Source organism: Varroa destructor, unplaced genomic scaffold (assembly GCF_002443255.2).
Source record: "Varroa destructor unplaced genomic scaffold, Vdes_3.0 BEIS01000005.1, whole genome shotgun sequence".
Classification (NCBI taxonomy): Eukaryota; Metazoa; Arthropoda; class Arachnida; order Mesostigmata; family Varroidae; genus Varroa; species Varroa destructor.
In genome coordinates, this window is record NW_019211458.1 from 38702055 (window position 1) to 38717377 (window position 15323).

General features: G+C 43.8%; 1 protein-coding gene and 1 long non-coding RNA gene across 4 annotated transcripts in view; one reads left to right on the top strand and one right to left on the bottom strand.

The window, feature by feature from the left end:
- The first annotated feature begins 873 nt into the window (after window positions 1–873).
- Window positions 874–15323, top strand: part of Su(Tpl) (Suppressor of Triplolethal) — a 73023-nt gene continuing 58573 nt past the window's right edge. Inside the window, exon 1 of one of the 3 annotated variants that reach the window (XM_022806999.2) lies at window positions 874–1154. In XM_022806999.2, coding sequence (XP_022662734.1) covers window positions 1023–1154 — 132 coding nt within the window. In that variant the 5' untranslated portion in view covers window positions 874–1022. The remainder of the gene's footprint in view (window positions 1155–15323) is intronic. The other 2 variants (XM_086989546.1, XM_022807000.2) reach the window with 2 other exon arrangements.
- Window positions 4522–8768, bottom strand: LOC147755665 (uncharacterized). The gene is made up of 2 exons (XR_015327931.1): window positions 6959–8768; window positions 4522–5653 (listed from the first exon to the last, which is right to left on the bottom strand). It is a non-coding gene; the product is annotated as an uncharacterized LOC147755665 (long non-coding RNA).

Here is a 15323-nt window from a genome sequence, read left to right on the forward strand (position 1 = left end):
ATAGCCCTTCAAGCAGCACGAACAGGTAGGCCAATGTTGTATGCTGATGAACTATAAATTGATAAATTATTATAAAGAACAATTATTTTAACCGATAAATAGGTATCCCACACAAATTAATCATAACTGAGGATAAACTGGAGCGGCTTAGTCAAAAATGTAGAGATCACTCATTTTCATCATAATTTCATATAAATATATCTGATATATCTCTTTTAGTTCCAAGCGTAATGGCACGAAGAGTACGATGTGTAGCCAAAATGACGAAGCCAGTCAACACTACAACGAGAAATCTGGCTTCAAGTACGTAGTCGTAACGTTAAGCATTTCCAGCATTCGCCGACATCTTTTGTTTTATAAGATAACACTATGTAATAAACTCCGTAGTCGATTTCACTAAGCGTGATTCCTTGTTGAGCATTGAGCCGGGAAATAGAATAAATCACTGAAAAAAATCTAATTTGGCTTTTCACTGTATGTTATTTATTAATATATATATACACATTTATCTATTATTAATAAAAAAAAATATGTTAAAAAAACTCGATAGTTCAGTTCATATACTTTGTGGAACTTGCTTTAATCGACGGAATAAAAATCGGTGTCGGAAACAAAGCCTAGTTTAAATAATACCGAACTTGGCGTCCGAACCCTTGCTTCGTTCGACCGGACACATTCCGGCCCCACCGCCACAACCTGTTTAGTGCAGGCCACCAGGCACCCCACCTGCGCATAAGCTTTGGCTGCGCGCCACAGAGGGCGCCACAAGTCCTTACATGGTAAGGGCACAATCGTACCGCGGATTAAGACAGTTTAATTGGAACCAGTCTCGCACATCGATTGCACTGTAATTTGTGTGCGCAAACGCTCTCGTCCCTCAACTAATCGAACGGAATGAAAAGTGCAGGTTGATTTTGTTGGTTTCGAAAATCAACTGTGTTCTTTAACAGCAGTTTCGCCCAACGTGCGACAAGCACTGGAACTGTGCTCTGCGGGCCAGTGGATGTCGGAGACGGGCAAATATGGCGGCCCTGGTGGAAGGTTGTCGCTATGGATTATCGTCAGAGGGTACAAACTCTTCAGATAGGACTTTAATTTTCGTCAAACTTACGGACTCTGCTCTCAAGGCTGTGGAGGACTTCGTCAAATTCAAGGTAGGTCCCTAACGTTCTTGGTTCCGAAGCACCGAACAGCTGTTGGTGTAATAGCCAGCCAAGACCTTGTAACCGTATCTGTGGTAATTGTGCACCCCTTTTGTGATCGTACGTGCTCCCGGAACACCCCCGTGACTCAGTTGAGTGTCCAGCTGAACAGTCGAACGGCCGGCCGAAATCGTCTTATCTCGGCGTTGACGCGTTCAGGGCCTTCAAACCGGTCAAGCCAACTCTCAGGACAGCAGCCGATTTAAGTTGCTTCTCCCTGTGCCAGCTACGATCGCTGTTGCGGCTATCCGGTAATAGCTAACAGCAGCCGCTCAGAACACAGTGATATGATTCCTAATGAGAAGTGCTGAGTTTTGTTTGATTTGAAAAAATATGCCGATGTTCGACGTATTATTCATTGGCAAATTTGTATTATTCGTTGGCAGGTTTCAAAATAGAAGTTTACGTCGTTTATAATCAATATCTATCGTAGATGCTGCGTATAAACGTAAAATTAGCTGAAATATGAATATCTACTTCTAACTTTGATGTTTTCGGAGACCTTAGTCAATTAGGCGTCCTTTGAGACTTCCGCTAGTTTCATCAACGACAGCCTTTTTAAGGCTTTTCGTGTTCGTATAGACTAGATATGCGGCGGTTGTCATCGTGTCCATGGTAATAGTAGCCGCATTGTCGAGTCTCGTTTGGTATGTCAATCAGACTTTCTGCTGAAGCTTGAGAAAACAATGGGCTAGCTGAAGAATTCATTTGTTATTATTAATTAGTACTAGCGGTTGTAGCAGTAACACTGGCCAGAACGAATATGTCCATAAGCACGAATCGAAGGTTTCATCATGACCACTACTAGTCTTGAGCTTGGTCAGCTCTCCCCCCGTCTGTCCCACCTTAAATACGAAATATGGGTGTCAGCTTAGGGCGGCTCAAAAAACCAAAAAAAACAATAAGTGCTTACGTCAAGATGCTAACCGTACCTAACATCAAAAGCACTACGTACCATTTCATCAAATGCGGTACATAAACACAGTTTGAATTGTAAGACCGGTTGATTTATAGTCCATAATCGCGATTCTCACAATGAAGCCGATGTTGTTGTGGTCGTTGTTGCTTCTAGACGCGAAAAGCTAGTGTTTAAGTATATTGATGTTACTGATGATTCCAAGCTGGCCAAGCCTTTATAGATGATATTAGCACAGCTGCTAATTTAATGGTTCATTCAGGGGTGTATTAGCTAGTCGTAACCCCCTTGACTGAGTGAATGTTCCCAGTATATTGTGTTATATGCGTATCCTCAAAATACTCTCTGTGTATCCTGATATGATCCTTTTCTACAACCCATTGTGTGGTGCTCAAGCCGAGATGGCCGCAGTCGTCCAGTACATGGGTTTTCAGTTGTCAATCCAGCATCATCATTTCTAGCAGATACGGCCGCGTCTATGGGAAATTGCAAGAACAACGGTATATTTGGTCATCCCTAATGTCCAATGGCTGTGATGGACATGTGACGTCAACAAAAATGTTAACGAAAGTCAAGCGATGGAAGAACATAAAGAACAGAAAAATCAATGGTGATACTGTGGTGGCAGCAGGAAAAGAAACCCATATTAAACTAGCCTACGCGTGTATGTATGTGTGTACGTATGGCTGTGTAGTGCACATGTGTGATATTCATCAGTAATCATTACTGAGCCATGATATACGAACAGACATATGAAAGATTCAGTGCGAAGAAGATCGATCAACATCCTCATATTATACTGAACCGGGTAAACACATGCAGACAACTCCGAACTGGTGCGTTTTCGGTTAGCTCGCGGCTGACTCTAGCTGCGCTCGTTGCTGACGGAAGGGTTCATTTGGTTAAATTTAAATGGTTGGTTTGGCGTTTTATTGTCTGTTACCGTTTGTTATGTACTCGAAGTGAAAATGTTGGATGCGGTAACAACAATAATAACAGCAAAAACAACTGAGGCAAATCACACGAAATGCTGATCTAGTCATTGTCTTATGTTAACGTTACATGTTGCGTATTTTTGAGTGGGTGTTTGTATGCGTGTGCGTGCGTGTGTGTGTGTGTGTGTGTGTGTGTGTGTGTGTGTGTCTGTGTCTGTGTGTGTGTGCGTGCGCGCGCGCGCGAGTATGAGTAGATATCTCGCTGTTGATGATTATTTTGATTCTCGGCGACAGTTGGCGGCATCTATTTTTATAATTGGGAGATAACTATTTTGTTATTGTTTTTGCTTGTCACAGCGACACAGATCATGTGTTTATCTGTTAGCGTGTGTAAATCATTTAATTGTAAGCTAAGACTAATGCAGCCGACTAAAGTAATGACAAATTATATGTATCAAGATACATGTTAAATTAGGCCGTATAATGGGCGCGTGTCACATGTAGCAAAAAAAAAACTTGTATACAAGTCTGTACAAGATTTGCTCGGTGCTGATATATTGTAATTAAAATAAAACGTAATTCCGTATTTTTTTTTGGAATCGTTGCAGTTTAAGCCTATCTAGTGCTACGTATGTTTCTTTGTTGCGAATTCATCCACGTTTTTAGCGTATTTTGCTCAAGTGAAGCACTTGTAGACTGTCGAAGCTGTTCCCTTTCGTATGTGATCAAACAATTGAGATGTGTATGTTGCATAGGTGAGCTAGTGTTTGTGGGGACATGTAAAACAGTGTGGCAATCGACCTTTGGTTTTTCGGGGGCTAGATGAATCGATATGCCTTTCGACGATTGAGAAGCGCGACTATACCAATGGTGGTGGGGTCGGCTATGAAAATGATCCTGCAGGTGACGAGGTAATATTCACTGCAAAGGTTGTGGTGACAACATGGCGTAGGAGCTTGCAAACCTTTCATGAAACTCGCATGATTACTTGAATATTTTGATGAGGTTGGACCGCGAAAAGTTTATTGGTTTTGAATGTCCGCTGCGGCCTCAAGCCGTCAGGCCTTGTCTCCATCAGCTCTGCTCGATTGCCATATAGGCGATTAAATAGAGATGGTGGGTCGCAGCACGTCTAATTCCCACTTCGTCGTGTTCTAACATTGCGGTCGTTGCTTTTGCTGTCGAAAGCCATTACCATCGGACGCATTACTTTTACTGATAAAATGGCCTATCTGTCGGTGCCTGACCATCTGCTAGTGCAAGCCTACGACGATGGCGTTACCGACGGCGTAGTTGATTCGTAGAGCCACCGTAGAACCATGCTAGCATCATCTGATCGGCATCATAGACACGAATCAGCCACCTTCATCAGACACCAGCCAAGACCGATTTTGTAGCTGAGTTTTCATAGTTACTGGCACCTGGAAGTGGCAACTGCTAGGAGCTGGAAACGAACGCACATTGAATATAAATAGCCAAGTAGCGGTTTATTACCTTTTTTGATTATCATTGATATTTCGGTTTTTCTTTTGGTATACGAAAGTCTTTCTCGCTCCCGTCATATAATGGTATTGGGGATAGCGTGACGCCAGCGCCAGCATCTTTGATACTGTAGCTCCATCGCATCAATTAGGTTTGATTGACATGAGTTGGCAGTAGCAGCTGGAGAGCTGCTGCTGTTGTCTCGGGTGTCCTGCTGTCCATATATTCGTTGAACTCGTGGCCAGTTGGTCCGATGGCCGTTCGTCGTCGTGACGAACGACACTTGCCCGTTGACAATATCCATTAATAATGCTTCTAATGCTCTTGCAGACCGAGCGAACATCGGTCGGCAATCCTGACGAAGAATCAGCTGCTAAGGTTTTAGCCAAACCTGCAGCTGCAAGAGAGCTACAGATGCTGTTGATGTTATTATTGTACTGCCTCCCTGCTTGCTCCCGCAGAAACTCCCATCGCTATGAGTAGCGCTGCTCCAGCCGCTTGGGTATGGCTTTCAGTCCGGCACAGCTGGAGCAAGCTGTCCCGTCAGTACTGCTTTTTTGTAGCGGCAGAATCAACCGCATTACCACCAGCTGCCGCAGCTGCTGATAAATGATGGACTCATACCGGACAATTCGGCGAACCGTGACATCTTTCTATGCGGAGCTGGGTCGTGTGACGGCTTGGACGCTGACTTGAAGCAGCTTTTGCGTTAATGCTGGTGCCGCGGGCGCTGCTGCTGTTTGTGCTGCAGATATTAGTGAACAACTATGAAGTCCGCAGCAGTGGCCGTTGCATCAGTAGCGACCAGTATCTATCGACTGTTCGACCATTCGTTTCGCTTATTCGTCCATACGTGTGCTCCAGTGCTGTGCTATTTCGGTTAGACGTATCGGACAATGGCCGAACGCGCCGTCAACATTAGCAGCATTAGGAGAAAACGCTGTTGCAAGTATTTGCTTTATGAATTTAACTCGAGCTGCCCAATATATCCATCGAATGTTGAATGATCCAGTGAACGATCCGAATCAAATGAATTGACCCAATCCACCTGGCCAGAACGAAAAGCGGTAGACGAAGTAATGGCGGAATTGCCGTTCGAAATTGTACTCATGAACAACCTGTTGAGTGTACAAACACGCAAAATCAGTTCCGGCGTCCGTGAGCAGCTGAGATCTGCAAATCGACCAGCATTGCTTTCTATAGAACGACTACAGACGAACTCTGAAGGAATATAACACTGTATTATGGTCACTCATGATGCATTCCTATACGTTTAATGTGCTAGTTCGATGATGTGATCGAAAAGGCATTGCAGATTAGTTTAATATTGGTCCGTATAGTTAGACAAAGACATGAATACGCGTGTCGTTCGTAGTGTTTGGAACATAAAAAACGGTTGTTTACATCAAAGTTTGTTGTACTCTGACCCGTAGTCAAATCTGTGCTTACAACACTACTTAGTTACTGTGAGGATGTTTACAATTTTAGGCATATACAAATACTATATAAATATACTAGACCTATCATTTTTCGTCATTATGACCCTTTTCATTAGCTAGTTAGTGTCGGTAGGTTAAGCGTTTAGGTCGGGCCAACAGGTCATTCGAGAGATCGAATTCAAGCCATAGATGTTACTCAATGGGTGCCTTTACGATATCCCATCTACCCACGCATTTTCGTGGTACTGACCAACACCTCGACTCAAATCGGTGTCGTTGTCATAAGAGAAAAGTAGCATAATGTTGCTTTCTATCAGAGTTACAGCATCTTCGTTATATAAATCTTATAAGAATAACCGTCTCACACCTGTGCACCAAAAGTCACATATAATTTACGCAAAAATTCGTTTTTAATGTTAGAGAGCATTGTTTTATATGCACCAGACAAACAACTGTGCACAACAGGATTAACGATGACAGAAGCTTTTTTTTCGGAGACATGCGTGGCATTGCTACGCCTGGGGGTAGTCATTTTAAATGATTTCAAAGGTACTATAAAGTGTTATCAGATACATAGGTCTCTGTCTTCAAAGTTGTTTATTACTTGGGGATCCTTACTGCTAAAGTCGCTTTCCTAGGACTTGTGGCGGTCGTGTGTAGTGTGTTAGCCGTCTGATGGGTCTTTCCTTACAATGAACCCGTCGTATCTGACGTGTGTTGTTGGGATTTGGCGGTACTATCAAACTAGCGACAGAATTTTCTTCGAAAAGGTTACCTTTCCAAGAGAGCAAATCGTTTAGATGCTCTGATTTTTTTTACTGATAGATGTAGCGAGTATTTCTCGCCCTAATATTTAGCGCGTAATAACTTTTTGTTTTTATTTATGTGCTATTTAATATTTAAAACACCAGTCAGTATTCGATCATTTTCGTAGGCGCTATCGGTCACCTTTTGATAACTTTTAATAAAGGAGATAATACGCACTTGTATGTTATTCTGTGTCGAAATTTTCAACTAGGCCTTTCTGTGGCGTATTTTAGAACCTTGTTAGGTCACAGCTGTTAGGTGACCGAGCTTTCTCAGATCAGGCTTGACTGTAGACCGTTGGCCGAGGCGATATCGGTTCAAAAGTTCTGCTTGACAAGGTTGAATTGACATACCACCAAAGCCCATATACGCCAGCTCCTCCGCTGCCATCATCAGCATGACCGGAGGCGCCTTTGTGGGATGAGGTGGAAGCAGCCGGTTTTGCCTAATCTCGTACTACACTCGTCGAGCTGCAGTTTTGTCACTGGCATCGTAATGATATAATTGCGCCCGCCTGCTTCAGTCGTCTCGATTTATCTGTGTTGCTGCTTTGACCGCCTGGGGCAAACGAGGCGTTTCTAGCAGCGGTTTCTTCTGGTTTTAGATACAGCCGCTTGCCCGGTTACGGGAGAACAAGAGAGCTGGGCGTGCGCGCTAAACAACGACATGGGGAAAAACGAACGACACTGCCGACTTGAAAAGGTAAAAATACAAGTACTGCTTTCAATAGTGTGTTGACCGTTGAAGCTGGCGCATTGCTATGCCTGATTTCTTTTTACCACTGTGGTGGCTGGTGGTGGTGCTGCTGCCACCGCCGCCGCCGCCGCCGCTGATACCGGTTGCAACCAGCAACCGGTGTGTACGCTCGTAAAGGCAGACCGTCTCCTTCTGATAAATGTCGGTTTATTGAAATCTAGCTGCAACAGCACCGCGCATAGTATTCAGTTATGTGAATTTACATATAACTACAGTGATCGAAAGTCTCATACAGAACACTCTGTCGCCTGTACAGCGACGGATTTAGTCGTTGTTATTGGTCATCGGATGGATCTTTTCTTGCTGAGTGCCATTGGCCGGCATCGTCGCTGTCATCAGCACCGCGTTCAACATCGCAGCATCGTCAATTCTGTCTGTCGATTCTGACGGGACCACTTTTGGTGAACGATCTCATGTACTGCTGATAGCGCTGCTAATGCTGATGATCAGCGTACCGTGAGTCTTTGGTGCTATCTCTGGTGCAAAAGCAGCGTATTTAAAATTGTATGTACTAGTACCACTGCTACAGCGAGTTCTACTGATATTGGGGATGCCGTAGTCGTTGAGCTCTAGTTACCACGATCCGTTCCACCGTGCGGAGGACACGTTGAGGTGCCGTTTGTCTGTCGTTGCCCCACGTGTGCCTGTGTGTTTAGGGCCTGCTCATGTAGCTACTGCTTGCGGCAACAGCATTACTTAGATGGAACCGACACCATCATAACCACAACAGCATTTGTAGCGAGCAAGTCAATATCATCATGATCACAAGCAGCAGCATGCCCGTGTTATCTCTATCGGGAATGGACACATAAGATACTTGGCAAGAGAGATACACATGCAACAGGCATCAGCAACACTAACACTAACAGTAACAGTAGTACTAGTAGCGGCGGCGGCGGCGGCAGCGGTGACGGCGGCGGCGACGACGATGATAGTACAGCTTGCGGAATCAGACCGGTTTGCCAACAACTTGAACAAAACCGGTCGACAGAGCACACGAGGGTTCGTCGGCTTTTATTTAGCAGACGAATGTGCAGCTGGCTATAACAACAACAACAACAACGACAACATCATAAACGACGACGGCAATAGCTAAAAACGAAGTAAACGCAATGAGAAAGGTGATCTAACGAAGGAAATGACGACGCCTCCTCTATTTTTTCTTCGTATTCTTCTCATAGAAGATCCAAAAAATACTGGGCTTCTAAGGAAGTATTTCGAGAGGCAGATGCCTCCCCGGTCACCTATTTTTTTCAGATCGAATTGCAATTTAGCCCGATTTCACAAGTTTTCGATACTCACTTGTCCACACAGTAGACAGTTGAACTGACGGGTCAATTGCAGCGCCAACACCGGAACCAGCGTCAGCAGGAACTGTGATGTTTCAATTGATTCTTCAAGAATTAGTGGCTGGTGGTCATCATTAAGCAAGTTGTCGCTTTGCGCATGACTCTTGTGTGGCTGGTGGTAACGTTGTTGAGATCAACGCAAACTGACATATCGATCATGAGGCAGAAAACCCTGTCAGAGTCAGTAGTAGCGAGCTAGAAGAATTCGATAGGATGAAACGAGTTAAAAATGTAAAAATTCAACCACTGTTTTCATAAGCACAAAGTAAAGCAAGCGATGATTCTAAACTACGTACTATCCAAGGAAAGCAAAAGCAAATTGCGTTTGAGTGTACAAAGTTTGTGTTTATATCGTACTCAGCTGCTTGAATCTTGAAAAAGAACACAAGGGAAAAAATAGACAGACAGGCAAAACACATTTAGAACAATTATAATAATAATAATGACAATACGTAGTTGTAATGTCAAACAAATAGCGAATACTGTTCAATAGGAAATTTCTGACTTAGTTAGCAGCACTTTCTGTGGAAATTTACTGAGCAAAATAAACCTATACTAAGAAAAGGTAAAAAGCTGTCACCAGCCGTAAAGCGCAGGTTGAAGAAGATGTGCAGGAACAAAAGAAGCTTGACACAAAATAACCTTAGCGCAAGAAAAACCTCGAAGGTCCATGCATGAAACTCGTTCGATTACGAATGTAAGAGAGCGGATCCGCTTCCATTTGGCAAAATGTGTTTTTACATAGCTGTTCCTACTTCACTAAGTAAGATGACAATATAGAACAGTTTTCTATAAAGTAGATTAATGGCAAGATATAATTTGGCCCTGTTACAGATGCACGAAGCTTCATTGTTCTTCTCCTTTGCGATTTCATACAAGCAAAAGAACATACGTATGTGGTGTTACAACCAGATGCATGCTCTATGTCAATATTTGCCGAACAAAGTCAACTTAAATATGGCGGTTCCGTAATTGATAGTTTTTCGCTATTTTTACTGCCTACGTCACGAAACTTAATGTGGGAAATCGCTACTTGGTAAACCGTGGCGGTTGGGTGCCGTAGGGATGTGATTTTGTCATGAGGTGCTAATATTATGGCGTACCAACAGCAAAGGTAAGGAAAGCGCCACTTTCAAGGGTTTTATATAGTGAAACAAGAAACGAAAGAAACTGAGTTGTATATTCAGCCAATCGTCCCAGTTCCACATATATAGATAGGCACTGACACATCAATCTTTGATAATGTAGTACGACGCAGCAATAACGGAGTTCCGTTTGCTGTCGTTGCAGTATATTTATATATATATAGAACACGTAGGCGCATATGTACATGACATAATATTAGTTGGGATGATTAAGTTTTGTTCAGAACTAAATGGTAGTTGCTTGGTTGGCGGTGATCGGTGACGCTAATACTAATAATATAATCCTTTCTCGGGTGGCTCTGGCAAGGCTCGGCTAACCCGGCCTTATGTTGAACGCGCAGGCCTCGCTCTGCAGAGATTCTGCTGAAGAGCCTGAGATCACAGAGGGTAGCATAAAACACGCCTAGCTTAGCAACATATGGACATGTGGCTGCTACCGCCGTTACGGCGGCCGTTTGTTCGCATTCACGGCTGCTCTCTTTATTCGGCGTCAGTAGTTGATCCTATTCTACGATGGGACAATCGTTTGACGTTTGTCTGTTCCAAGTTGCGATGTTCGTACTGGCAATTTGCCGGCACCATCGCCCGCTGCAAGACGGCTGCTACCTACGAATTAATCTAGCCACCCACATGACCATGTGGTCCTGATGTATATACCATTTTTATGATAGTCGCCGTTGTTATACGATAAAACGACAGCTGATAACGACCTACTACTGCTGTTTAGTTTGGCGATGACACACAGCACGGACCGCCGGTGCCTGCAGGTAGGCTGCGAGTGGAAAAGGGACCATAGAAAGGAACGTGAACCTGCCTGTCACAGTGGCCCGGTTCACGTCACAAAGCAGGACGAAACCGAGTTGAACTGAACTGGTTTAGGAGGATCAGCAGTGGAAGACAGATGACCACACAAGCACTTGCAATTGCGGCTGAAATATCTGATCTCCTTTTTATAAATAATGGGTGACTCTCTCATTACATTTATACGAGCGTGTCTATAGACACCTCGACGACCCGCCTTTAAATTAAAATAATGCAATAATAGTAATTTTATAACATTATATATATAACAGTACTAAGCAGTCCTTTTGGTTCACGTGCTTGCAACAAACTGAAATATGGAAAGTGGCAAATAAGTAAACGGAGCTAGCTCTATGTGCCTTTTATAATTTTATACGTTAATCGTCGTTGGCGACTTTTTTATTTTTGGCTGGTCTGCCAACTCTGATGGAAGTCAACTGTAATGACCACGCCACAAGTCGAATAAAACTACAAATAGAAACTAGCTCGTTACCATTTCTCTATTTTTATTGAAAGTTTCATTATATAAAACACTATCAACAATCGAAACGCAGCTCGTCGTCGCCCGTAAACCTGTTCATTCGAAACAGTAAGCCCCTGTTGAGGCGTGGGTTATCTCTGTCGGGATAAGGGAAAGAAGGCCGACGTGAACATGGACGATAATCTATCAATAACGCGACCACTACCACTTCAACGACACGACATTGAAAGTAGAAGCGGCTGCACCAGAAGCCGAAAAACGGTCGAAACGTTCGTTGTTTAGCAGTACGACGCACTAGAAAGGTAGTTCTAGTAGTTGTTGTAGTAGCAACAGCATCATGTAGCTGCTATCATGAATACTGGCATTGCAGTGTGTGCTGTGTAGGCCTCGCGACTACAATGCTCTTGGTCGTCACCTGAAATATTGAACACGTCGAAATGTTTTCTTTGCGTATAGTGAACCACGTGTTTGAGGATGGCACGCTTGGCCAGAACCAAGAAGCAAGGATACGTATACGTTACACATGCATCAACACACAGCCATCGAATCGAACGCGATCTGGGCTCTTTCTGTCGTGTCGCGCACGCTGACTCGTTAGATCACTCACTCACAAGAAAGAAAAGACCGATATGACCACGGCAACTGAATATTACCGCTTTTGCTGCTGCTGAAGCTGATAATAGCAACGAAGCGGTTAGTTGGCCGTGTTCCTGATGGTAATAAGCTTCTAGGTGATTTATCCCTGTTTATTCGCGCTACTCGGCTAAACTGTACGTGACCACGTTACCGTAAGCGGGCGACCTTCGGTGGGAGAATGGCTTGGCAATTCAGGCACGCTCTGGCCGACACCGTCGCGGCTGGATCCTACACCCCCTGCAACGAACGGATGCGGAACTGCCCTTGCAAAACACCAGATATGTAACAAACAGATGAACCGACAGATATGGAAAGTGGCAGGGGCGACACTTAGAACAATTCTGTTAGCAAAGGGCCCGACATTTTGTCTTCGCTTGCTGGGTCATCCAGCAAGTTCAGCAGAATCGACAAGGTGCAGAGATTTGTTTTGCTGGGCGCGATACCTCTCCGCTCTGCTCATATCTGTCTGTCTGTTTATTTTGTGATTGATGTTGACCTGTGCAAACTGGCTTGTTGCGCGCCTGCATGCAGTCAACTACATAAAGAGGTGTAAACGAATGAACATAGGAGGCAAGGATCAAGAATAGGAACAGCTGTGTAATGGTAGCAGTCTCAAACGGACATGAAACAAAAATTGAAAGTTGGTCGTTTTGGGGATTGGGTTAGACAGATAAACTGGCATGCCGCAGACGTGTTGTCCGGCTATTCCAGTTTTCTGGGGCTGAACGACCGTCAAGAGGTAGCGACGACAACGACTACAACGACGGCGACGACGACGACGACGACGGCGACGACGACGACGACGACGACGACGACGGCGACGACGACGATTGCTGCTGCTGCTGCTGCTGTGCTGGAGGTCAACTAGCTACGTTGGACCGTGGCACTGTGTTCGACTCCCTATTTACGCTAGTTCTTAGCGATGAAGCAGCTGTAGGTAGGAGCAAATTTGTAAGATTTTTCTTTCCACTACGGTAGTTCATGTCTCTGCTACTTTTTAGCCGCCTGTTCGCTTGTGCCGCAGGGCGCTCGCTATTGCATCAGTAATCAAAACATCCATTTACCTTTGTAAAGGCATACGCTAAAGAACAATATGCATAACTGCCAACCCAACTGGGACCAACTGACAATGATTCCTTTTTTGTGATGGTAGTTCTTTTTCCAACAGGATAGTATATAGTGAGTCACTCACTAAAACTTGCTTCTCGTTACAATGTCCTCGATGAGTTCAGGAGTCGATGTTTCGTTTCTTTTATTAGTGACGCGCAATAGAATTTGAATTTTGTCTGTCGGTCTGTCTGTCTGTCCGTAACCAGATATAGATGACTGCTACTATAGGCCACCGCACTACGGTGGCTATGGGGCGTTGCGATCCTCCTAAAAACGTCTCAACACAAATGACAAGGTGAAGGAAGGCTGGCTGCCTTACACTGATTATGTTGTTGTTGCTACTGCGGTAATAGTGGTTAGCCCTTTTAAAAAAAACTTAACCATTTATGATGGTGACGCTCCCCATAGAGTGGATAATATGTATGCAATAATGGCGCCGCGACGTCGGTGAGTTTTGCCGATATGCGCGGTTTACTCAGCTGTGAGCTGAACAGCGCTGCTGGGCAATGTCACAGTAGTATTATAACATAACAATAGCATAGGCCTTAGGCTAACACAATGTGCGATTTTAGACACAAACACTCATATACAGGCAGGCAGAATCAAACAAACGGAAAAAATAGCGACAATTTATGATTAAGAGAGGCAGTCGCTACAGCCGCTTCTTCTTCTTCTTCATTTTGATATTGTGATGTTGCTGGGAAAAGAAGCCGATAGTGCTTTTTTGTGAGTGAATTTTTGAAAATGTTACACGGGTGGACTGGGTGTAATAGTCGACGGAGACATTTCCGGATCGGGATTGAAATGAGTGGATGACTAATCTGTTTCGATTTTAACAACGACAAAAGGTCGTCACGATGGTTATGTAGCAGATGCAACAACAGCTGGCTTATAAGGCTTGCATATAGAGAAGTTCTCTTGTTCACTGGCCACTATATAGGCAAAAGTAATCAAAATCCGGTAACTACACGACAAGCTAGAAATTCAAGGCGATCCTAGAAACAAAGTTCGAAATTGTTCCCGTACCTTTCGTTTATGTCACGTGACAGCCGAGCATAGGGCAGTTAACGACATATTTGTTACTGCTATATCGCCTGGTACATTGAGGAACATCTGTATAAACAATTGTCCGAGCTATAAAGTGCATTAATTCAGTAAAACAGTAACCTTCTCATACATCGTATGGATAGCATATGAAGTCCTCCACATGACATCATCCCCACGGTTGAAAATCGTTTCCGCGTTTTTTTTCTACCTAGTTTGTCCTTTTCTCACTGGAATAGCATAGCTAACTTCAAAAGAGGTACTGACTGAAAATAGAATTAGTCTATTTGTCTTCGTGTATTTGTGGGTGTGTCTTCGTCTGTCTATATCGGCTAATGACAACCTAGTGTCAGTCACTCTGCCGAATTTCCCTAGTTTTTTCCTCGCATCGAAATGCGGTCTGCTATGGATAGACGTGCATCTGATTTACTGGTTGGTTAGAATTTACATAGCAGCACATACTATAGAATAGATAGGTACTATCAATATGGTATTGTACTACGGTCATTTTGAAGTCCTTGAGAAAAAAAAAATCAAACTCTGGCTAAAGATTCAATTGGGATATTAGGTATTTATGGTGCATCGTAAGCAAACACTAATGTTTGATTAGTAGTATCTCGTTTATATTCGCAATGTATTATTATTAAATAGATCTGATGGCACAGCTGCTGACCAGACCTGACACAAAACTCCTTCAAATATTGGCGCCTTGTGAAAAATGAGTAGATGATCGATGCGGACGATGGCAGCCGGTGCTACTCATCGTCACGTGTATCGCTCATGATTTTGTTCGCTGTTGCTGTCGAAGTGGATCGGTGCGATTCTCGACTAATAGTCGGCATCATGAACACACATATTATCAGTGTGACAGAGCACAGTGACTAAGGATACTTTGAGGAAACCTGAAAGTTAGATGTATGAAGATAGAGATCGTTGTTGTGCGCCGGATTGTGCGACGAACTTCCATCTCTTCCTGTCCTCCCTGCTGGCCCTGAACTATACGCATATATATATATATACGTTCACTAATCGGGCGGTATATTAATGGACTGCTATTTACTGGGCAGCTCAGCAGAGTGTACTCCGAATTTAGTGTTACAGATAGCTTTTCCTTGGTACTATTCGAAGGAAGCGAATTTTCCAGTTTACAATATTCTATACGTTTGATTCAGTGTCGTATATTGCGATGAAAGCTGCTACTATGGATCGATTACATAATG